This window comes from Haliotis rufescens, unplaced genomic scaffold (genome assembly GCF_023055435.1).
Source record: "Haliotis rufescens isolate VD_foot unplaced genomic scaffold, xgHalRufe1.0.p SCAF_4, whole genome shotgun sequence".
Lineage (NCBI taxonomy): Eukaryota > Metazoa > Mollusca > Gastropoda > Lepetellida > Haliotidae > Haliotis > Haliotis rufescens.
This window is the reverse complement of record NW_025964112.1, coordinates 51,693,884-51,718,149: the sequence shown is the minus strand read 5'-3', so window position 1 is coordinate 51,718,149 and position 24,266 is coordinate 51,693,884. Positions and strand designations below refer to the sequence as shown.

Genomic DNA, 24,266 nt, shown 5'->3' with positions numbered 1-24,266 from the left:
TTAACATCAATGGTCAATTCGTGTCTCAGTCTGTGACTGTAATGGGGAACGGTTAGATATTGAGTTAAACGCTTTCATGTTTCATGTCGTCGGAGTGCATACTAAATATCATGCCAAACACGACACTGTTTCCCTTAAAGCGGTTTCGGTATTTCAACACATTGGAATTGTCTGTCGATACTCCCATCTTATCGTAACATGCATTCGGCTTGTCTCGGAATGACAGTTGGTAAGGTATGCATCGGGATGTGTCGAAGTAAACTGACGGTCAGATGGGTGAGTGAGTATGGATTTACACCGCGTTTAGCAATATTCCAGCAATACCACGCCGGGAGACACCAGAAATGGGCTTCACACATTGTACCCATGTCGGCAATTAAAACCCGGGTCTTAGGCGTGACGTCCGAACGCTACTGACGAGAAAAAGAAAGAATATACCATGTATAGTGGCTAAAAATGAAACAAACAAGAAACGGTTTTTTAATGATGATGTATTTGATAAGGATGTCATAGGCGGTATTACATGCATCATATCAATGAATATCCTACATACGTGCATATGACGTCTCAAGGAACATATGGGTCGGAATTTCAAATCCAATTTTCAAGTGTATACATTCTTTTGCCCGGCAGTATATGTTATCAACATGGAGAGTCACATTGAGGCGTTTTAACATTAAAGTGTCTTGGTTCAAGTTGTCTTCATCTTTCATTTTGGTCCCTAATTTATGTTTTGGGTACTTCTGGAAATTGGAAATTTCTTTTATCAAAACATAACATTTGATTTACGTATGAATTTATCCAAACATGGTATTTATCTGAAGTTTGTTTGAGTCTTATACTGATTTATCCGATTTGTATATTGCGAAACACGCACACGTCAACATGTGAGGCATCACTGAAGGCTTGTAGACACATTTTAGTTGCAAGTACGCCTAGAAGGCAGGTCATAACGGTACACATTCGTGACCAACTCGTGCCATTCCGGGACAAGCCGAATGGATGGTACTAGCACCTGTACTACAAGACAGAGTTGACTGGTGGATATTAACTTCTATAGTCTTTCAGTGCAACGTTTCCGTAAAGAGGCTAGTACCTTTACCTAATAAGGCCCGAGATTTTATTTCAGTTTATTTGGGTTTTACGGATATTAGGCCCGAAAATCGAGGTCGGTAGGTTAAAAAATTATAAATAAATAAAATCCAATTTCAAATATTGTTTTGATTTCTTCAAATACCAAGTAAGTAACAGATGTTGGTCATAATTCTCTGTGTTTTTACGTTTTTAAGATCAATTTTCAACATGTTTTAATTACTTATCATATCACTTGAAATTAATTTATTGATATTGAAATTGACAGTACATTATTTATTGTAGAGTTTTGGTTTTTGGTTGTTTTTTTAACATTTTTCTTATTTCTGGTAGGCGGAACTGCTTTTAAAAAAATCAAATGAAAAAAGTAATGAAGGCACTAAGACCTGTACCGAAAGGTGCATTAAAATAATAGTGAAGTTCAACTTCAAAATCCAACATCGTTTTTGACTGATACAAATGCTTATAAAACGACGCTTTCAAATAAAGCGATTCGGCTTGAATGCGAACATGAGCAGTAGTTTTGTGAATATTTTATGTCCGCTTCAGTCATTTCGGTCCGCTAGAATACGTCAACATCAGAGTGAAATAGAAATGGTAAATAAATGATTAAGTGACCGGAAATATCGTTTTCGTTATTCATGCACGTATCTTCCTGTGTGTCAACAAATATCAATTTCGTTTGTCCCACGATCGGCAAATATATCAAAACAGTTAATATCTCAAAAGAAGTTAAAGAACATCCGATCCGTTCATATTTACTGTAGTTATATCAAAGAATTGCTTTAAAAAGTGTTCTTTAACTCTTTTTTTAAGTACTATATTTGTCCATGCAGCTCGAAAGGTAACCATTTCCGACAAGATCACCTCTTGTCGCGATATACAGGTTGTGGTTAAATTCTACCATGCTCGATTTTCAAAAAAGCTTAGAGAATAGTTATGCAACGAATATATTGTTAAGCATATTTGGCTAACTTGTCCAGGTGTGTCCGCCTGATTTGTCTATATTTTTTATGTTCAATTCCATGTGTATACATCTGGACCGAAACTAAAGGGACCATACAGATCACTACAATGTCATTTATCTATACACCCTTTCCTATGACCTTTGGGGAGATGGGGTGGTCTTGTGATCGAAGACGACCCGTGAAGACCCGGGGTAGAATAGGTCTTTAACAACCCATGCTTGCCGTAAAAAGCGACTATGCTTGTCGTAAGAGGCGACTTACGGGATCGGGTGGTCAGGCTCGCTGACTTGGTTGATGCATGCTCATCCATCTTAATAGCGTAGATGGATGCTCATGATGTCAATCACTGGATTGTCTGGTCCAGACTCGATTATTTACAGACCGCCGTCATATAGCTGGAATATTGCTGAGCGCGGCGTTTAACCACAAACAATCAAATCGACGGCCCGGGTTCGATTACCCACATGGGTACAATGTGTAAAGCCCATATCTGGTGTCACCAGCCGAGATATGCTAAAAGCGTTGTAAAACCATACTCACTCACTCGATGTGACCTTTTGATATCACGATGAAACTAAACTTTGAAGGGAGAATGCCTAATTCTGTTTCAAATGTCTGTGAATCATCGGTGAAAAATACCATCATAATGTTGCAAGTTTCTAAAACATTATGACAAATAAATATACAGAATGAAATACCATTGTTTGTTTTTGGTTTGTTTGTTTGTTGTTTAATCCTGCTTTCAGCAAATTTCCATCTCAATGGCGGTAGTCTATAAATGATAGAGTCTGGACCAGACAAACCAGTAGTTGCATGATCACGACGTTATGAGCAACCATCCACGCTGTCCGGGTGAGCCTGACCACCGGATCCATTAAGGGACTGGTAATGCAGACCTGAGACCAATCTCACATGGATAAAAGCTGCGTAAAACCATACTCATTCACTCGTTCACATATCCACATCGCTTCAGAGAAGACGGCAGAAAAGTTGTCTGCGCACGTCGGTTGTTTACATTTTTGAACATCACGTGACTCCAGCGCACGTGCCAGACGCGTTATGGTTCGAACTGATTGAGCAATCCTTGCGGTAAGTGCGAGGCAAAATTCAAACTTTTACCTGTCATTCTGATGTCAATGGAATACATCAATTGGATATGACGCATACGAGCCCGAAGTATTTATTGTACATGGTTTTGTAGGAAGAGATGATTGTGTAATTCCCAGCTACGCACTCAAAACCAGGATACAATGTTTCACATATTTGTATTTCATCCAATGGACGTTGTCCAATTTTCTTTTGAAAGCCGTCTGCTGTTATCAGCACAGTTTTCTATGGTATAAACTAGTTATAACACATTTCCTAGGTGTTTAACATCTGCTATTTTCATACAATGTGTTTATTTATGATATGAGGTAGGAATTCTCTTAGAAACACCGTAACGTCACGTGACTTGTTCGTCTGACCGCATACATCTTTGACATTGTCTGGTCGGGAAGGCTTCCGTCCGTATTCCCCCCTCCAAAACTGTCGATTGATTATATATATTTCGGGGTGGGAGGTGGGGGTACGGGCGAGAGAGTTACCTTCACAAATGTGATTATGTGAAGTTAGGCGAATTATGGCAGTGATTTGATTTAAAACCTTTGAACAATACTAACGTCAGATTGACTGAATTAAGGAAAGTCTAAAGTGGCACAGGCTGTAGGTGTATAACACTTAGTCTTATAGTCTTTTCAAGGAAGTGAGGGGCTTGGTTCCATAGCCGTGTGATTAAAGTGTTTACTCTTCACGCTGAAGACCCAAGTTCTATTTCCCACATGGGTACAATTTGTGGAACCCATTTCTGGTGTCCTCGTTGTGATATTGCTGGAATTTGGCTAAAAATGGCATAAATCCATACTCACTCACTCACTCACTCACTCACTCACTAGGCAGTGAGGAAGAAACGTTGGTGCATTTATGGAATCTGTTGGCAACCCAATGGTATCATTAAAACTAGATATATATTAAATATTACATATACATAATACATAGTTACAATCCTTAGCATTAGTTGTGCTAGTGTTATGGTAATTGACCCCCAACTCTATTCTTAGCCCTTTGATCCCATTCCTCCTGAGGCAAGAGAGTTAACTATCTATAAAAGACAAGTTTCCACCCTTGCCAAACAAGGCTGTTATTATGGAGTTATATTTTGGCTGGACTAACAAGTCTATGCATAGTCAAATCAAAATCGCGCACCGAAATTGAAATCCGTTTCGGTAGATTGCAGGATTTGCAAAGTATGTGCACAACCAACTCAATGTCAACAGATATTTTCCAAATCTTTTTAGGTTTTTAATCAAGGTGCTCATGTGATTTGATGCACTTCATGATGTAAGTCCCGTTTTATCACAATATCGATCTTGATTATCGATTAGATTGTCTTGACTGGGCGCTGCCATTTTGTTTTACATTTTGTTAAACATTATGCAATAATCCTGATCTCAGGAAGTTTTACCATAAAAAAGTAACTCCTTGTATATCACAAGGTTATTCTGTTATTACAACCAGCATCAAAGATATTAAACCAAATCCATGATCTGTTAAAAATACAATAATGTGACATATTTAATTACAATTTTGGAATTTCTACTGACATTGACAGCAGATTTGGGTTGAAAACTCAGTTTCAGAGCAGATGGAGATAAATCTCGTATCCTCCTGTGTTCCATGTGATAACATTGCTCCTCCTTCACTTCCAGCTGTCTTCATGAAGCAATATGACCAAAAGGCAAAAAACATTAAAAGAACAGTTATGGCGGGTAAGTACACTAATTATATGTCAGTGAATGTTACAACCAATCAAAGTAGGAGGAAAACCTTCCCAGCTGTGAATAGGGTTAGAATAGGCCACCAGTCCCCTACCCTTGTCATAAGAGGCACAACTTAGTTAATGGATCAGGTAGTAAGGCTTTTCAACTTGGTCAATTCTGTGTCATTGTACCCTAATCATGTTGGTACGTTGCTCACAATATCAATCACTGGCTTGTCTGCTCAAGATGCGACTATTTGCCAGTCGCAACAATGGTTTTCCCATCAAAGCTTCTTTTGTTTCGAACAGAATGATGTCAATTTTTCTTGTGTGACCTACTGAACATAGCTCATATTATTTTTTTCTTGCTCTTGATTTAAGATTTTACTTTTACTTTGTGTTAACTGGAGTTTGAACCTTCTGATAATGTGAAGAACAAACAGTATCATCATTGGATCTTGGATGTGCGTTTTTTTATTTTGTTCACTGGAATGGGTTGTAGTGAGGATATTTGTGAATGGCCCGTCAAGCTCTCTGATTTTTCCCAATGTGTGCTAAAACGCAGAGTTCGAGATTAGGTGGTCTTTTAAAAATGATCTGAAACAACACTTTTGTATTTATGCGTGCTAAGGAATATCAAGGCCTTTTGCCAGGAATGTCGTCTGTCTGTCATTCATTTCAAGAATACAGTCTCGTGAAAAACATGAACATTAAAATGTGTCATTCATACGCTAATTAAAATCCGTTTCACAGTCATATGATCAAACTCTCATCCAAGGGAAAAGACATAAATCATGTAAGCTTCACATTAACAAATTAGTTCCTGTTAAATGTTTTGGTTGTACCAAAATAAGTCCTTTGAAAATCAATAATGTTTGCGAGTCATGATGATAGAACCCTTAATTGAGTTTTCTTTTTGGCATTGAATTGCTCCTGTAGAACTGGAAAGTGCTATTTTGGAACTGATGGGCAACAAAATTCTGATAATTATCAAAGTAGCTAGTTGATAATATATATAGGGGCTGGGATGATACACCAATACATATCACGTTACCTTACTTATGATCTGATAGGGGGGACTGGTGGCCCAGTCTTCTAAGGCGCCGCTATTCGCTGTGCAGAGTTGCGTCCCTTGGGCACGCCAGAAACCTATGATTATGGGTTCGAATCCTGGTTCGCCCCAATTATGTTTCTAGGTTTGTCAGCACCATGCCCGTGCTCATGGGTTTCACTGAAGTGGTAAACGTCTGAAACCTGCATCACTTCGGGTTTTCCTCCCACATTAAGCTGACACGCTGCAATATGACTGGAATACTGTTAAAAGCGGCGTTCAACCCAAACTCACTCAGTATGATCTGATATGTATCATGATACTTGCATGTGCTCCCATTTGTGGTCCCTCTTTTTCATAGACAGGATGGCCAAATACCTGATTTTCAGTCAGCAGTGTGAAGTATGGCACAACGGATGAAAATATTTACGTTTTTACTATCATCTTTCATTCCTAATTAGCGTTTAGTGTAACAGTTATTAAAGCAAACATTTAAGGTAAGAATCAATACTTCTTAGTAAGTGTGTGACTGGGATCAATACTTGATCAATACTTGTATCAAGAAGTAAAAACATTGGGATCCACTGATGCATCGGTGTATCGTCCTAGCACTAGTTTCTATGTCCATAGACATGTCCATGTCTGAGGTCACTTGATTGTGTTCAGGTGGAGGAGGTGGAATCCATAGCTAAAGGCTACATCATGGCCGAGTTGGACCCTCCCTTCTGCGAGGTCCGATACATCAACTCCAACATAGGTGAGACCCTCACACTTGTAGTCATCCATCTGTCAGTGAGTGAGTGAGTATGTTTTTACGCCACCTTCAGCAATATTCCAGCAATATCATGGCAGAGACATCAGAAATGTGAAGGGAAACAGGGTCCCTTTCCAGGAAAAGATCTTCACACTATGAATATCGACCCACGAAGAACCGGGGTAAAATATGTCTTCAGGAACCTATGCTTGCTGTAACGGGCGACTATGCTTGTCATAAGAGGCGACTCGGTTGGTCAGGCTCTCTGACTTGTTATCACTTGATTAGCATGTTGTAGTATCCCAATTGCGCGGATCACTTGATTGTCAGGTCCAGATTCGATTATTTACAGACTGCCGTCACATAGCTGGAATATTGCTGAATGCGACGTTAAATAAATAAACAAACAGACAAACACTATGATTATCATTTAGATTAAATGAGGTTACTACAGTTGTAACATCATGATAACTTTGTGGAAGGAGACCCTTCATCACTATATAAACAGACTTTGCTTATAAGGTGTCGATTCATGTGTATTGTAGGGCTTAATTTCCAGACAGAAACAATATTACATGTGTTCTTTAAAACATTTAGCCCTTATAATTACCTCTGCCAGGCAATATATTAACAGGTTATGGGGTATTTGCAACCCAGGATCTATCAGAGGGCGACTTTGTGCTAGAATATCACGGGGAGCTGATTTCCCAGAGTGAGGCTAAGCTCCGAGATGAAAAGTACGATAAAGAAAAAGAAGGGTCATTCATTGTATACTTCCAAGACAAGAAAGGAAAACGACTTTGGTAAGCATGATCATTAATGCTAATGCTCCTGGCAAGCAAAAGAATATATGCGGCATTTGAAGCTTACACAGACCCAAATATTGTATATAATTTGGTTCTGTAGACCAGTCAATGAGAAAGTAGCACCTCTTGTGAGGGAATACTGTTATTCATTTGCCAGTGTGTAGAGTAAGTCAGTTATCCAATGCATTTATACTTTGACATGTTTGATAGATAATGTTGATATTCAGAGATACTTTTGTCGTCCTATTGTTGGTTTTACTATAACCTCTGTTTTGTGGTGTCATCCGCTTCTGTGTTATAAAAGCGTCATCAATGTGGGCTCTGTTTAAATATTTCCTGGAAATATAGACAATACATTATTGCTTATATTATTCAGAATCTCATTAATATTTGGAGAAATCATGCTTTCCTGACCACCAATCCTATTCTTTTTCGAACATAGAATTGTCTCCCACATAGAATCTTTTCTGTGGTAAACCTAGTGTTTCTGGTTTCAGTGTGGATGCCACACATTCAAAGACAATGGGACGGTTCGTTAATGATGGCTGGAAGGAGCATGAAAAAAACTGTTTCCTAAGAATTGTGCAGTGTGAAAATAAGACCCATATCTGCTTGTTTGCCAATCGAAATATCAAAATGGGAGAAGAGTTTCGATTTGATTACGATGTTCCGAACCTACCATGGAGAAAGGTATGTGCATTGATCCTTCACTAAATCCGCTATGTGGAGCATCCTTCAGTAAAACACAAACAGGTAGATATAGTTTTATTCATGATTATACTACCGTACTAGGATGTTTCGGCAGGTTGTTATTGTTCGTAATGACCCAGCATGTGCAAAGTGCTGAGGCTGGACAATTTGAATCAGACAAGAGGGGAGCAAGCCTTGGTTCATTGTTTTGCATTGTTGTGTAAAGCACATAACATTTGTGCCCAACATGGTATAAGTTGGTTTGCACCCTCCTCTGCAGGTGATATGGACTTTGGCTTTTGGCTAATGTCTTGAGCATTGAAAGTCCATACGACCCGTGAAGAGGGTGCTAACATATACCTTTTCATGACGACCTACAATGTGTCAATACCTGTCTCTTTTGAAAAAGATTATTATTTCTCCAAAATCATTTTTTGATGCCAATGTTTGTTATTTTAATGACAATGTAAAAACACGAACAGTGTAAATAGTTGCTTGATACAATACAGCTGATCAGTTGATATAAATCATTACCAATTTGTAGGCAGTGGAGTTTTTATGAGGAGTTTTTGAAACGTTACATTGTCATACAAAGTACATATTTACACACACGAAAAAGTCACATGTGATTTTATTGTTATCTAAAAAGCAACAAATAAGTGCTCATCCAGCACGTATGCATACTGAAATCCCGGCTAGAGGCCGAGCTGTATCTGTGACGTCATAAGAGAGAGACATCCGTCATTTTCTTTTGTTTACAGTGCATTAATCTACATGACAATGAAGTGTTATTATTGGCATATTTAAGATGTGAAATGGGGTATTGTGTTGAGTGGGATTGTACTAGTTCATCAAAAAGTACCAAGTGTGATATTCTTCAAATTTCCAAGCGAAAAGAATTATATAGCATGGAGGAAAGTTTTCAACAGCCATGTCAGCGAGGAGAAAGATGGAAACCAACTTGACATGACGTTTTGTGTTCCTTGCATTTTGAGGCAGTGAGGGATCCATACGAACTAAAAGAACTTGGTTATGAAAATAAATTTTGCATTTATTGTTAAAAAATATCCACGACTGATTACCATCATACAATAGTACAAAGGACCATGCAAATTGATCATATTACATGCTAAGGCAAAATATTTGGCAGTTTTGTCAAGACTTTTTTGACTTACCACAGGCTCATAGTGATGTAGACAAATATGTGTTAGGTCATTGAGTGAAAAGTCAACGTTTGCATTGATGGCAATGTCTGGTGATGCCATGGCAAACACAAGTAGTCTACCAAACACTATACAGAAGAAGTGATCTTCTGCAAGTCACAGGGGCGGTCGGGTAGCCTAGTGGTTAAAGCCGAAGACCCAGGTTTGATTCCCGACATGGGTACAATGTGTGAAGCCCATTTCTGGTGTCCCCCACCTATATATTGCTGGAATATTGCTAAAAGCAGCGTAAAACCAAACTCACTCACACACTCACTCTGCAAGTCACTACGATGTCAGCTCTTGGCAGTTTCTGGAATGTGAGTAGTTTTTTAACGCTTCTTGTTACTGATATTGTCTTTAGAACTTTTTTCTTCAAGATACTTGTTATGGTGCATTGATGAACCATTTGGCCTCCATTTAAATCATGTTAGTGTTCAAAGCTCCTTTCGCTTGCAGGGTTTCACCTTGCTCTTGGTATGAATCTTTGTTTATTTTTGAGTCACCTGGACTGAAAGGCCATATAAGCTTATGTCGTCACGTCATCAACAAACACTGTACATAAGGAAGAGCATTTGTTACAAGGAACAGGTTTTGGAGTATATGCTTTCTTCTTCATCAGGTGAATGAATGGCATGAGGCAGAGAGCATATATATGTACATGTAAGGACAACAAAATTACATTCTACATGTTTAACTTCTTTGAAACGGCTTGATGGATTCAGTTGAAATGTTGTGTGGTTGTTTGTTACAGGATTCAAGTTCGTTCAAGACATCACAATTGCAATCTCAACATGGTCGCCAGGTAGCTACCCAGTATCTTAGATCATAATATACAAAATTTCAAAAATCCAAAAATGGAACTGAAACTTCATATACTTGTTCCTACAATTGATGAAGCCTCAGTTTCTTTAAGTAGTTGAAGCAGATTTTCAGTGTAGTTACCCTAATAGCCATATTGAAAACCCTAAATGGGATTTGGTGTATGTTTATTCAGTAGTGGGGCTCAGCATGTTCTATATTTGCAATATTTTACATGTTTCAACATTATTTTGACATTGCTCTTAAATCCTCTTGAAACTCAGTGTAAGAGTTGTCAGACTGAGGGAGCTGAACTTTAGCATCTGTGTTTGTCTGACCGATGACATCATATTTTGTTCAGATCCTTTTAGTGCATTTTCAGATCTCTGTATTCATTCAGGAAATATTCAAATACTAATGCTGACTTTTCTTAAGTTTCTGTCTTTGTTGATATTTTAGGCTTTCTTTGCTGTTTAACGCCAAATACAGCAATAATCAAGCTATATGATGGCGGTCTGTAAATAATCAAGTCTGGACCAGACAATCCAGTGATTGATATCATGAGCATCGATCCATGCAATTGGGATTCAATGACATGCCTCACCAAGTCAGCGAGCCTGACCACCCGATCCCGTTAGTCGCCTCTTGCGTTGAGTACATGTCAAGTTGAGCTTCAGTTCCATGGCATTATTTATTTTCTGACCTCATTGTCCTCCAGAAGAAAAGAAGGAAACTAAAAACCCAATGCGGCAGCTGCACTGGTTGTGTGAGGATCGATGACTGCAGTGAGTGTCGAACTTGTAAGGTGAGAATGATCCAAATACTGACATGAATGTTCCTCATGCTAGAAGTCCTAAATGCTTGTGGTGTGACTTCACCGATGATTAGGGGGCACGGGTTGCCCAGTCGTCTAAGGTGCAGCGATTGGCTGTGCAGAGTTGCGTCCCTTGGGCACGCCAGAAACCTATGATTGTGGGTTCGAATCACGGTTCGCCCCAATTATGTTTCTAGGTTTGTCAACACCATACCCGTGCTCGTGGGTTTCACTGAAGTGGTAAATGTCTGAGACCTGCATCACTTTGGGCTTTCCTCCCACATTAAGCTGACACGCCGTGATATAACTGGAATACTGTTAAAGTTTGCGTTAAACCCAACTCACTCACACACTCACTCACTGATGATTGTCATCACTACCCTTGTGTGTACATAACAAGCTTCTCTTCTCCAGTATAACAATACTGTATAAACATTGCCTCCTACTTGTATATATACTTGCCAACCACAATCTGTATATCACTTGCTTGATAACGGTGTTAGAACCTACACCGAAACGTCGCTCTTAATTCTAATAAAGAACGGCTTTAAAGGTATATAACTCACCCCACACACAAAAGGGTGTAGTATCGAGGGTATACATTTGTGCCCAGTGGTGTATAACCGAAATACACCCTCACATATATAACTGACACCCCATCATATAACTGACAAACATAACTCTGTTACTCGTTATCTTGAAAATCAAAGAAGCTAAATATGGAACTTCTTACTCTGCCTTGTCCTCAGCTTGAAGGGTAAAAAACAACTTGGAGTCAGTATAGTGCATCTTCCCAAAAGTCAAGTTTCCACCCTTGCCGAACTAGGCTGGAATTACTTGGCTCTATCTTTGCGCCACCAGTGGCTACTACCAATTATGTCCCTTCTAAGCCTCTCTCCTATGGACCAATCAGATTCCATAATGCGTTTGCTTCACACAAAATGGTGGCGCCCAGTCAGGACGATCTGATCGATAATCAAGATCTATATTGTGATAAAACGGGTCTGGCCACGCGAAATGCATCAAATCATGTGAGCGCCTTGATTAAAAACATGAAAGGATTTGGAAAATATCTGCTGACAACGAATTGGCGATGCACATGTTTTGCAAATCCTGCAATTGATCGAGATCTGCTTGACAGTTTACGAACCTGTGCGCAATTTTGATTGGACTATGCATAGACTCGTTAGTCCAGACAAAACGTAACTCCATAATACCAGCCTAGTTCGGCAAGGGTGGAAACTGGACTTTTATAGTCAGTTAACTCTCTTGCCTCGGGAAGATGGTATAGTGAGTCTGAGGTGGGAATCCATGTTAAACTGAATCATGGTATCTCAGTGGGCTTGCCCTGTAAAACCAGCATTAGTTTGTACAAGCAGCCACACACACATGTGCATGCATGTCGCTATGTAAGTGCAGTAATCTTGAACTTGACATTAAACCCCATTTCACCTCGCCTTATTCTCTGAAATACCATCCTTGAAGGACTTTTAATTCATGCATGCTTCTATGTGGCCCAGTCGTCTCAAGGTGCAACAATTCACTGTGCAGAGTTGCATCCCTAAGGCACGCCAGAAACCTTTGATTGTGGGTTCGAATCCTGGTTCGCCTGATTATGACAAGCATTGTCGGTGAGAATCTGTTAATTTGCTTCTATTTTTATCGGCTAAGATGCTGAGTTACAGGCCTCCCAGTGAAAACAGCCGAGAGCAGGGTTTTAATCGTTACGATGCACACTCTATAGGTATTGTTCTTGTTTGTAATTTGTGTGGCTCGTTCATAGTTTGGTTGCTGCTAGTTTTCATTGTTTACGTATTGATAATCATCATGTACTTTCAGAACATGAAGAAGTTTGGTGGTCCAGGAACATTCAAACAGAAGTGCATGTTGAAACTGTGTCAAAAAGAGCAGGTAAATATGTCTAGCTCACCTTGACATTGTCAATGTAGGACTTTTTCAGATTTTTAAATCTGTCCTTTCATCCTATATCATTTAAAGAGGGATGATGCTCCACAGATTCATGCCCGTTTTCTTTGCTCCTCGTCTATTTTCCGCACAGACACATATGTGTAGTGACAGTGAAATTCCGACATAGATATTCACACAGAACTCCTTCATGGGATTCAGATTTGTCCATGCAAGTAAAATTGGAATAGGTTTCTTTTTCTTTTTCAATAGAACTTTTAATTTTTAAACTTTTAATTTTTAAAAATATTCTTTCCAGATACTACAAGTTAAAAAATGTTAAAACTATATGAAGATGTGACTGTGATTTGCTCATGGCATATTGTTTATATGTGTCTGTTAAAGTAGAAGCTGAAAGTTATATCATGCAACATATGTTATTTTAGGGCATCCAGGATGTTGAGCAACCAATTACTTTGGGTGGTGGTGTTAGGACAAAAACATTTCTTTCCAAAAACAATCCGAGGCTACATTTTTGTTGTAATCACAGCTGCATAATTTCATTTCTGCAATTACCTCAGAGTCCAAGTCCGTCAATGTCCACCCCCAAGCTGGGCCTCAGATCAGGAGGGACAGATGCGAGAAGCCAGGAAGTACCCACTACTGTGCAGAGGAAAGATGAGAAGGCTGTCATCCCTTCCACGCAACCAGTGACCAAGTCTAGGAGGTTTGTACATGGCCATTTGAATCACTGATATTAAACAAATACAACTGATCAGCATGCTATTTGGTATGTATTTTACCACATCTTTGTTTTGTTGTGTTCCAAGTTATATTTGAGCAATGGGAAGAAGTGTCCTTATGCCACCAGGTGTTGAACTGAACTCAAAACAAGGCTATGATGGCAAATGGGTCCAGAAATTTAATGAAGAATAGAAATATATATGTTATACTGGATATATACCATCGATGATGTTCAGTCAGCTGTAGGATAAATGTTGTTATAGCATGGACAAAGTTGATTGTACTGATAAGCATTTCCTATTTTCAGGATTGATGGAGAACATGATGATGACTTTGTTTCACAAGAGACAAGGGCTGGATCACAAAGCAGTACGAAGGTCATTTGATGAGGCCTGTTTTTAGCACTAGGTTCTACGATATATCTTTCATGATAATTTTATTGGTTAAAGGAAAATGATATTGAAAATAAGGTTTTGTGGTGTATTTTTTTGTAGGACCAAAAATATCAATTTGTTATGAAACAAACATGGTATTTGGAGTGTTCTGTGTGACAAATTTTATGACTATCCCAAATTGTTCGACTTTAGTGGAAATTTGTTAGCAGTCTTGATGGAAGAAGTTTGCAGTTTGGGGTGTACTGATCAGGTGAGCTGCAAACCGTCATGGTTCAGATTTTTGTTGCTGTGATATATGTTAGATAATGTTTGTTTGTTTGTTGTTTAACGCCGCACTCAGCAATATTCCAGCTATATGACGGCGGTCTGTAAATAATGGAGTCTGGACCAGACAATCCAGTGATTGACATCTTGAGCATTGATCCACGCAGTTTGTTAGATAATGCTCAATCTGTCACCCTTTCCAAAGTTTTAACAGTATCATTCTATTGAAACTGACCTGGAGTCCCCCCGACTCTTGGTGTTCATGCTATTGACCATTGCTTGGACACTATTATTCACAGGCCACAATGACGTCACTGGAATGATGTGTTAAATAACATCCTTGCACTTGCTCGCTCACCAAATTCATATAAAAATGTATTTTTTCAGAAAAGAAATCGGCCAACATCTCTTCCACGAATCAAGTTATCTCACCCAAAACGGTCAAAGAAGTGCTTAAAGTATTCTGTGAAGACAACCAGAAAGACAAGGGCAGTCTGTGGAAGAAACACAAATACCATCTCGCCAAATGAGTCAAGAACAACAGACTTGATTAGTAACAACACCAGGAGCAACATTTATGACTTTGATACCGCTGATGAAATCCTGCCTTTAGAGAGTGGAAGTGAAGATGTGGAGAACCAAACTCACTGTGCAGAACGTACGTCTGCTCCAGGGCAGAGCAGCTGCAAGGATAAGGATACAGCCTGGTTCGAGGGCCCTGAGTTGGTGGAGGAAGGGGGTCCGAACACTGAAGAAGAGAGTCAGAATGTAAGTAGTCAGAATGATATGACCTACCTCACTCAAAGGAAATACAGCAATAGCTCCAGACAGGCCAAGTTGGATGGCATTATTGCAAAGCTAAGGTCCAAATCTGTTGGGTTAATAGAAAACAGCACCATGCCAGACCTGAGCAGTGATGATGCTTTCACCAAGAACAAAAAAATATCGACAAAGAGACAATGGAAGAGTGATATATTTGAAAAGGAGGACGAGGTACATGGAGATCGTTTGCCTAAAAGAAGAAATTCTGAAGTTCAAGAGAGTCAGCCCATTGTCAAACAATCTAAAGTGACTGCAAATGATGGTGAAACAGTCCCAGTTCATGCAGTTGCTAGGTCAGCTAATGAATCTGTTGCAAGGACGGAGCCCTTGGATCTTAGTTTCATATCTCATAGGCCAGTTGAGCAATGTGTGTTTCCTTTCATTGAGAACAGGGTGAGTATTGGTCATTGTCGTGCAAGCAAATTTATAGCACATTTAGTCCAAACAATGGTTGTCAGAATGTGTCTCCATTTGTCAATTTGAACTTCTTTTTTAGAGTAGTTCAGCCACATGTTTTTCAGAGTGAAGTAATTTCCAAGGCCATTAAAGTGCACATCTTTCTGTCATAGACTAACAAAGATCTCAGATCTCGTTTGCATTGGAGTTATTTAAACACATCATTTATTTCAGACTCAAGATGCTTTTGATGAAACAACTATCATTGAACCAAATACAGAAAATTCCAATGGTAAGTAGTGCAATTTTTCATAACAATATACTCCTGGTCTTCAATTATGAAATTTATTCTCAATATCCTTCACGATAAGTTTCCACTTTCACAGAAGCTAAGGAAAACTGGTGGTTCAGTTGTCTAAGGCATCATGGTTCATGGTTCATAGGGTTTGGATCCCAGTTTATCTTGACACACTCTCTCTCTCTCTCTTTTGATCTCTCCGTCTCTTTTGATCTCTCTTGATCTTTCTAGATCTCTATCACTCTTTTGATCTCTATCTCTCTCTCTCTTTTGATCTTTCTTGATCTCTCTCTCTCTCACTTTTGATCTCTCTCTCTCTCTCTCATGATCTCTCTCTCATGATCTCTCTCTCATGATCTCTCTCTCATGATCTCTCTTTTGATCTCTTGATTTTATTTTACTCGTTATAGTCTACAAATGCTCAATTGAGGCAAAAGCTTTATCTTGTGTAAATAGTGTTGGAAACAACATTAAACCCAACTCACTCACTCATTTGCAGGAGCTGACACCAACAGTTCCAGCACCACAAGGTTTAGTTTAGTCCAGAGCTACCAGCAGAGTCTGTCAAACATGGTGGAGTACCTTGAGAAGAGAGCAGCTCGCCAGGATGAAGATAGACCATCCAGTAGACGAAAACTGGTCAAGAAACTGATTCGGAAAAAGACTAGAATGGAAGACCTTTTGAATGAAGTATCTGGTAAAATGAACTTCCTGGTAAACATTCAAATATACTGTAAATCTTGAAATTAACGCAAGCGTGAATTAAATGCGAATAATGCAAGTGGTCCTTGCTTGCATCATTAAACAATGCATTTATATCAATAATAAGACATTTTGGAAAGCAGAAATACCAACTTAGACATAAGCTGAAAACAAACAACTATGTATTCCACATCACTGTTTATTGAGATGCACTTGTAACAAGTATATAAACAATGTCATTCAAACACTTATTACATCCTGTGAATTGTCACTGCTTGGGTCAAGACGAGAGTTCTACTCACTCATGTCATCACTGATCACACCTGCAAGTCAAGACAAAAGCCACCCACGCAACACGGTTCTTCGCGATTGTGTCAAAGGCCAAAGTGAGCCAGCGCACATGTATTGTTTAAGCGGAAGTACTCTACTCAGGGCTAACAAGCGGTGCTATTTGTTGTCTGATTGGATTAATGTAAGGTTGGATTAAGGTGAGGATTCTCCTGTAAACCTGACAGAGGACGTTTTCTTTAGATATACTGTAACCAGGGTATTTTGGAAAAAGGGTTTTTAATATTTACTTAAAATGTAGTTTACTAAATTGAGCTTTTGGATAGAATTTGGATGCATATGAGAGAAGTGACCGTACGGGGTGAGGGCATAACCCCCAGGACATATGATTATTGATTTTGCTTCTCTTGAGTGATAGAGATGGCTTTTCATCAATCTGAGGAAATTGGTAGTATACGGTCTTGTAGTATAAGGAAATGAATCTGATGGGACAGAAGTTGGTAAGTCCGGATGTGATCAAATATTTCTGTAAGCTACTACTGACTTGAATGTCTAAATAACAAGCTTCATTTGAATCACAATCTTTTCGGTGCCTTCCAATCTGGCAGAGTATTGGGTTTACATCTAGGGTTGTTTAGAGTTGAGGGTATGTTCGGTTGACCAATGATTTGACCATTAACTTAGGAAATTAGTTGAGTGTTTGGTTAAGAAGAACTTGATGGAAAGACTGATTGAAATGGGAATTGGGGGTACATAGAGAAGTGAGCGTTAGGACTCATTTCACATGACGTCAAATACTATTTCGGTGTGAGGAGAAATTATTATCATGGAGAGTATTTAGGGGGTTGTCCGAGAGTAGTGCGGGGAGTCGGGAGCAGACAGCTAAACAGAAAGGTTCACCGTGGTTTTGGGATCCCGAGTCAGAGAAGACGTAGAGTTAACGTTCATCAGAAAAACCATCAGGCTCTTCAACCATCACCTAGGTATGTGTTGTATTTATATCAGGCAACAACAAGAACTAATCTGAGGACCATGTGTACATGTTTATGATTAATTATATCATAAATAAAAAGAGGCTGGAGCAAACCATTTGACTTGTGATTTTCAAGAGAGCTACATCATCCCTAGAACCAAGGAGCAGTGGATAAGTAGAAGTGACCATAGGTAGAAGGGTAAAGTACCCGGAACCTAAGGTTACATATGGTGGAGATGCGGGGTCACTGTACCATGCTCATCACAAGTTTGAACAGTTTGCATCTGCAGCTGAGTTGCTGGACACTTGATGGTTGTTAGCCTGACACGAGCCGATGCTATTTGCCATTCACGGTAGGTGATGTCCTGTAAAGCGTGAATTGATTGTGAGGGATGTGTTTTGCCCTTGTATTTGTGAACTATGCTCACCAGCGGGACTATGGTTCACTGTTTGAAAGCCGTGGGGTGGTCAGTTTCCCATGAAAAGTGATATTGATTTTCTAGTGTGGGACAGTCACACTGAAGGAGGACCCTTGCTGCATGCTGGTGTGCATAGAAACTTTCTGCAGTCTTATAAGACTGTTTTTATCTCTCATCACCAACAATGAGCATGAGACGTCTTGAAATTATGATGTTGAATTTGGACATATTGTCAGGGAAGAACCAAAGTGACTCAAAATGTTTCATGACAATGAAAATTGTTCTGCCTCTGATATTACAGAGACAAATGACAGTTTATTTTCAAGAGGACTTGGGAATAAGGACAAATTAGAGAACAATTTTGCAGCTTTAGCAAGGGCTTTTTCCCTAAGTCAGTTTTCTCTTGAGAAATTCAATGGAAGTGATCCAAAAATTGCAAGTTCATGGTTAAGCAGATATGAGAAATTTAATTCTTTACATAATTATTCAGAAGAATGGACAAAGACAGCATTTAGTTTATGGTTAGACAAAAATGCTTTAAAGTGGCATGAAGCTCAAGACTTTAGTGACAATTCCTGGAATGAGGTGAAGACAGCTTTCCTTGCAAGGTACAAACTAAATTCAGCAAAAAAGATATGAAAGACTAGACAAGCTTTATAATAGGAAACAGAAACAGTCTGAGGATTTTGAGGACTTTCTTCAAGAATTGCAATATGAGGCAAAACGTCTTGATAGACTGGACGACAACTTTCTCATGGATGCCGTCATTAGGAATTCTCAACCTCACATTAAACAGTTCATTTTGACAAGATTGCATGAGACCAAGGATCAAGTCCTGGAAAGTGCAAGAATAGCAGATGCTGCATTTGGACTGGCCACATCAGAGAATGACAGACTTGTGTCTGTTATAGAGGAGCTGGTTGGACAAGTATCCTTATTGACCAGTGCAGAAAATACTCGAACAGGAGGGAACTTTTCATACGAGCATCAGGATGACTCTATGTACAGAAAGCAGTACATTAAATCTGCGACTGAGTGTACTGATGACCAACAACCAGTGAAGAACGGGACACAAACATTCCATCAACATAACAGAAGTGGTTGTGCATCAACACATGTTGATATCAGGGACATGAGTGACAATGATGTGCCCTGTGGACAAAACTGGAGCCCTGCTCCAAGGAATATGAGCAATGAGGAGCATAGGGTGTCACAACCACAATTATGGAACATTTGTGGACAATGAGGTAGGACACATTTTAGTATGTCTGAGAGTCTTGTGAGATCTATGCAATGTTTTCAATGCTGTAGGATAGGGCACCTAAGCAGATTCTACTTTTCTAATTAAGCCAAACATTGCAAGGGTTAACAGGGGCAGTGCTACATTAGGATTTGAGCCTGCTGCCAATATAGCAAATATTGATTTTGATAATGTTGATAACATCATAGACCATACTTTTACAATGAGAAATAATACAGAACCAAATCATAGAAATGATAGGTTATTTGTGCGAGATTGTTGTTTTGACTTGTAGTGTGGGCTTATCTCACAGCAGTATTAGGGTTAAGATATCTGGAAAGACTTACAGTGCCCTATGTGACTCAGGTGAAACTTTGAGCTGTATGAATTCAAATGTATTCTCATCTATTGGAGGTGAGAGCAGTTTTCCTATAACGAAATGAGGTGCAAGGTCATTGGTCGGTGCAGAAGGAAAAATGTGTTAGGCATATCTAAAATTCCTCTTACAGTTGGTCAGCTATGTATTGTACAGGACTTTGAGGTCTTTTAGCCTTATCAATTGATGTGTTGTTAGGCTTAGATTTCTTGAGAAGCCAGAAGGCTTAAATTGATATTAACCATAATAGGTTGACTTTGTAGGATGGACTTACAGAGACAAATTTCATTGCCTACTCAGATTAATTCCAACCTTGTTACATGTATATGTGATGTGGTACTGCCACCACACGATGAAACTTTGTTGCCGGTGTACGTTAATGACCCAGATATAAAGTTAGGCGTTGTTGATCCAATTGAGTCTATTGCAGAATGGTTACATGTGTGAGGTGCTAGATATCTCACTTCATCTGTCAATCAAGTACCATTGTTTAGGTTGATAAACCCTGCTAGTTCAGATATTAAGTTGGCGATAGGTGTCATTAAAGAAGTCGATATTGCCGATGTGTATGGAGAGTTAGGAGACAGTGACACCACACATACCACGCCTATCACCACAGGTGATAAAGCATTCAACCATGTTGATATTGACAGGAATCAATCATTAGGTGACAGGAATAAGGATATCCAAATATGAAATGGAAGTTGATAAGTCGTAGAGGAATGCGATACCAAGTCCGATTAGCAGGTGTCTCGGAAAGAGAAGGGGTCCTAAGTGAGTTTCTCAGTTTAGAAATTGTGGAGGATTTCGATGTCAGAAGAACAATGACAGGGAAGGTGAAGAAAGAAAGCAAACAAGTAAACAATAGAACTGCAAGTAAGGAAGTGTGACAACCATATAGGTATATGATATACGGAGGATATGTAGATCCAAGGTTATAATAACAAGTTGGTTTTAGTCCCAAGTTATAGTGTCATGTGTCAAAGCAAATGGGTACCCAGATAGGAAATCAAGGATGATAATGAAAAGTCGTAGAGGTAACATGCCTACGCAGATATGAAATGATGAACAACGTCGTAGAGGTAACATGCCTATGCAGATATGAAATGATGAACAACGTCGTAGAGGTAACATGCCTATGCAGATATGAAATGATGAACAACGTCGTAGAGGTAACATGCCTACGCAGATATGAAATGATGAAAAGGACGTAGAGGTAACATGCCTACAAAGATATGAAATGATGGTAAGTCGTAGAGGTCACATGCCTACGCTATCAAGCCGTGGAGGAGACATGCCCACGTAGTAATAATGTCGACAGGGACGTAGAGGAGACATGCCTACGTTATTTGAATATAAACACATAGATGAGGAAATGCCTATGCTGTTTCAAAGCTTGAAAGATCAAGTCTAGAGATGCCTGACAAGTCTCTAGTGGTGAGGTAGATATGTTTCTACCTCAAGTTGCTGAGTATATTGAGGACAGTCGAAAGACTAACGACGAATTCACTCGGGACGAAGGACAGAGGGTCAATTTGTCTCGTAGCCTGGGTGAAGACCTATAAATCGGTCGTGGTGTGTAGATGATTGGCCAATCATACCGGTAATATGTTCAGAAAGTTTTGCCTAGTCAGAAGGCTATTGTGTACCTCCTGTTGAGGAGAAGAGATGTGTTGTGAATGATTCAGACAAATGATACAGTATTGCGCAAAAACGGTTGACAAGGATTAAACCATGTGAGTTAGAAAGAAAATACGACTGCTAATTAACGGGACTTAATTGACGCTAGAATTTAAGGTAGTTACATGACAAGGCCTTTAGCTCTATAAATATTCAACTGACCCACAAGTACAACATATTGTTGACACATGAATTGAGACTGTATGAGCATAGCGCTGTGTTCTGCGGTTTCCTTAATGTTGGTAGACATTATTTATGGGAAGTTAATGTGTTGTATGGTACATTGATGACGATCAATTGGGATTGTTGGATATTTGTTTTACAAATAGGAATGCTATGGTTTCATAGGGATAGAATAAAAACAACGACTGAGATCAGATCTAGAAATCTGAGAGTTTACTTGGATATTTGTGTTCTACAGGACCCTTCGGCTTCGCACTTAAGGTGATGATGACACTACTGGTGATGTGGAACTCGGTACCATTGGCGTCATGCGTTCCAGATATCTATCGTCTTCACTGGGGTACTACCTTCAGTCACATGGGGAGACTCTTAACGTATGAGCAGACGTGGTATCATACGTTTGCTATTGAATTGCCCAAGATCTCTAACTATCCGACTCTGCCTCGAGATATTTGTAAGAATGCTAGTCTTCTAAGAAATCGCTCATCCTGTGATGAGAACATGAGGGCTGTATTGAATTTTACTTATCGCATACATGACGACACTTTAAACGACTTGGTTGAAGGGGTCACTTTGATCAAAAACATTATTCCTCAAGGTCCAATTCCTGGTTCTCAGACTCGCTCCAAGAGAGCATTGCTACCTTTTATTGGTGAATTCTCACATAATTTATTCGGAACCGCCCGTGACAGCGACGTGAACATAATACGACAACATATCAATATCTTATCACATAGAATGAGAGCGGAAGAAGCAGCTTTTAACATGTCACAAGATTACATGGGTTCTTACATGTCTAAGGCCAACGATAGAATGGACGGTTTGAAGCAAGGTATAATTGCAAATCATAATGAACTGACTGAACTGATAAATGTAGAGGATGGTAAGATACGATGGTTTCAGGCCATGTATGCACATTGGATACAACTTATTGCAAAGGAGTTACATTTTGCTACTATGGTTGAAAGGAAGATTAATCGGTTGAGCACAGGGTTATATAAGTTGTTAGAAAATGTACTATCACCCGAACTGATACCTTTCCGACATTTAAGGCGTGCTCTATCAAAAATAAGGAGAGCATTGAAGGATAAATATCCAAATTTCCATCTGGCTCATAAGGATTTGCCATACTATTACACAGCTACCAAGGTACATTATGTAAGACATGACAGTACTGTTTATGTCACTATGATGTTACCAGTAACATCCAAAGATAGAGAAACACAACTTTATCAAGTTAAGTTATTCCCAGTTCCCCTAAATCACACTTCTGGTGATGCTACAGTGGTTGGTGAGACCATACCATATATTGCCATTTCCACAGTTGACGAGACGTTTTTGGAATTCACAAGTGATCAATATGAACTTTGCACTCAAAATCAAATGCTAATAAAATGCCACAATCTACCAGCTCAAAGATCATTTCAAAATCCTTCATGCAATTTGGCTTTGTTCCTTAATGATATTGACTTGGTTCATGAAGTTTGTGAAATTGGACTTGTTCCAAATGGTGCAGGTCATTTCATGTTTGAACTGAATTCTGGCGACCTGTTGTTATCTGGAATTTCCAAAATTGTCTACTCTTGTGCAGATAAGACCAAGATGATGAAAGGCTGTAGTTTGTGTGTTATACCATTGTTGTGCAACTGTAGAGTGGATGGAGACGGAATGACAATACCACCTAGACTGACAGGATGTCATGAAGCAACCACAAAAACTAATTTCAAATATCCTCTGAATGTAGGGCTACTGAGACACTATTTTTCGGCAGAGGATCTCAGAGCAGAAGTGGAAAATTTCCTAACTGATGAACCTGCTAGCTATGATATTCCAGAATTTCAAGTGGCTAACCATACCTTTTCAAAAATAATGGGTGATGATAAAAAGATAAGAATTAGTCTTCGTAGAGCTGTGAAACTCGCAAAACAAAATAAAATAATTTACACTGATCCAACCGATCCTATTTTTATGAATAACTGGACTCCAGTAGGAGGGACTCAATGGCTATCAGGAACATCATATATGCTTTATGGATGTTTCTTTGGACTCATACTTTTAACTGTCTACATGGGAATTCTGTCAAGAAGGCTAAGTGTACTAATTTTGGCCTGTCATCTTGAGAAAGCTTCAGCTTCAGTTCTGAACCGAAACTCAGATAGGCGTTTTAGATGGCTTCCACCAACTCCATCCCCCACAAAGGCTTCAACCGATAATAACCTGGCGAATATCAAAGCAATGTTTGATATTAATATTCTATTCTATGCAGGAGTTTTGGTTATCTTTGCCATAGCAGTGTATATTATCATGAAAAGAATGAGAAATTCTAAGACTTATTTGGAAATAGAACTGGCTTCCAGAACTAAATGTACTCACGTTACCTTGGCCACGATTCCAGTTAGTCCATTATATATTAGAAGCTTAGGAACAAACATGATTCCACAATCGATCTCCATTACGAGACGATTGGTGAAATTTGACATGATTTTGTCATGGGGCTCTAACAAACCGAGTTTGGTAAATACCATCACTAATGAACGTATAGAGCTACCCAGGAAGGTATCTCTACCATGGGTTAAGGCAGGTAGACTGACCAGAATGATGGATGA

General features: G+C 39.2%; 1 protein-coding gene across 1 annotated transcript in view; it reads left to right on the top strand.

Annotated features, from left to right (window-relative positions):
- The first annotated feature begins 4,860 nt into the window (after positions 1 to 4,860).
- Positions 4,861 to 24,266, top strand: part of LOC124152494 — a 28,383-nt gene continuing 8,977 nt past the window's right edge. The window contains exons 1-13 of the mRNA XM_046525442.2: positions 4,861 to 4,867; positions 5,797 to 5,852; positions 6,575 to 6,665; positions 7,297 to 7,465; positions 7,966 to 8,158; positions 10,115 to 10,165; positions 10,880 to 10,966; positions 12,815 to 12,886; positions 13,462 to 13,607; positions 13,932 to 14,001; positions 14,671 to 15,498; positions 15,736 to 15,793; positions 16,299 to 16,496. Of these exons, the coding sequence (XP_046381398.2) occupies positions 4,861 to 4,867; positions 5,797 to 5,852; positions 6,575 to 6,665; positions 7,297 to 7,465; positions 7,966 to 8,158; positions 10,115 to 10,165; positions 10,880 to 10,966; positions 12,815 to 12,886; positions 13,462 to 13,607; positions 13,932 to 14,001; positions 14,671 to 15,498; positions 15,736 to 15,793; positions 16,299 to 16,496 (2,026 nt within the window). The remainder of the gene's footprint in view (positions 4,868 to 5,796; positions 5,853 to 6,574; positions 6,666 to 7,296; positions 7,466 to 7,965; positions 8,159 to 10,114; positions 10,166 to 10,879; positions 10,967 to 12,814; positions 12,887 to 13,461; positions 13,608 to 13,931; positions 14,002 to 14,670; positions 15,499 to 15,735; positions 15,794 to 16,298; positions 16,497 to 24,266) is intronic.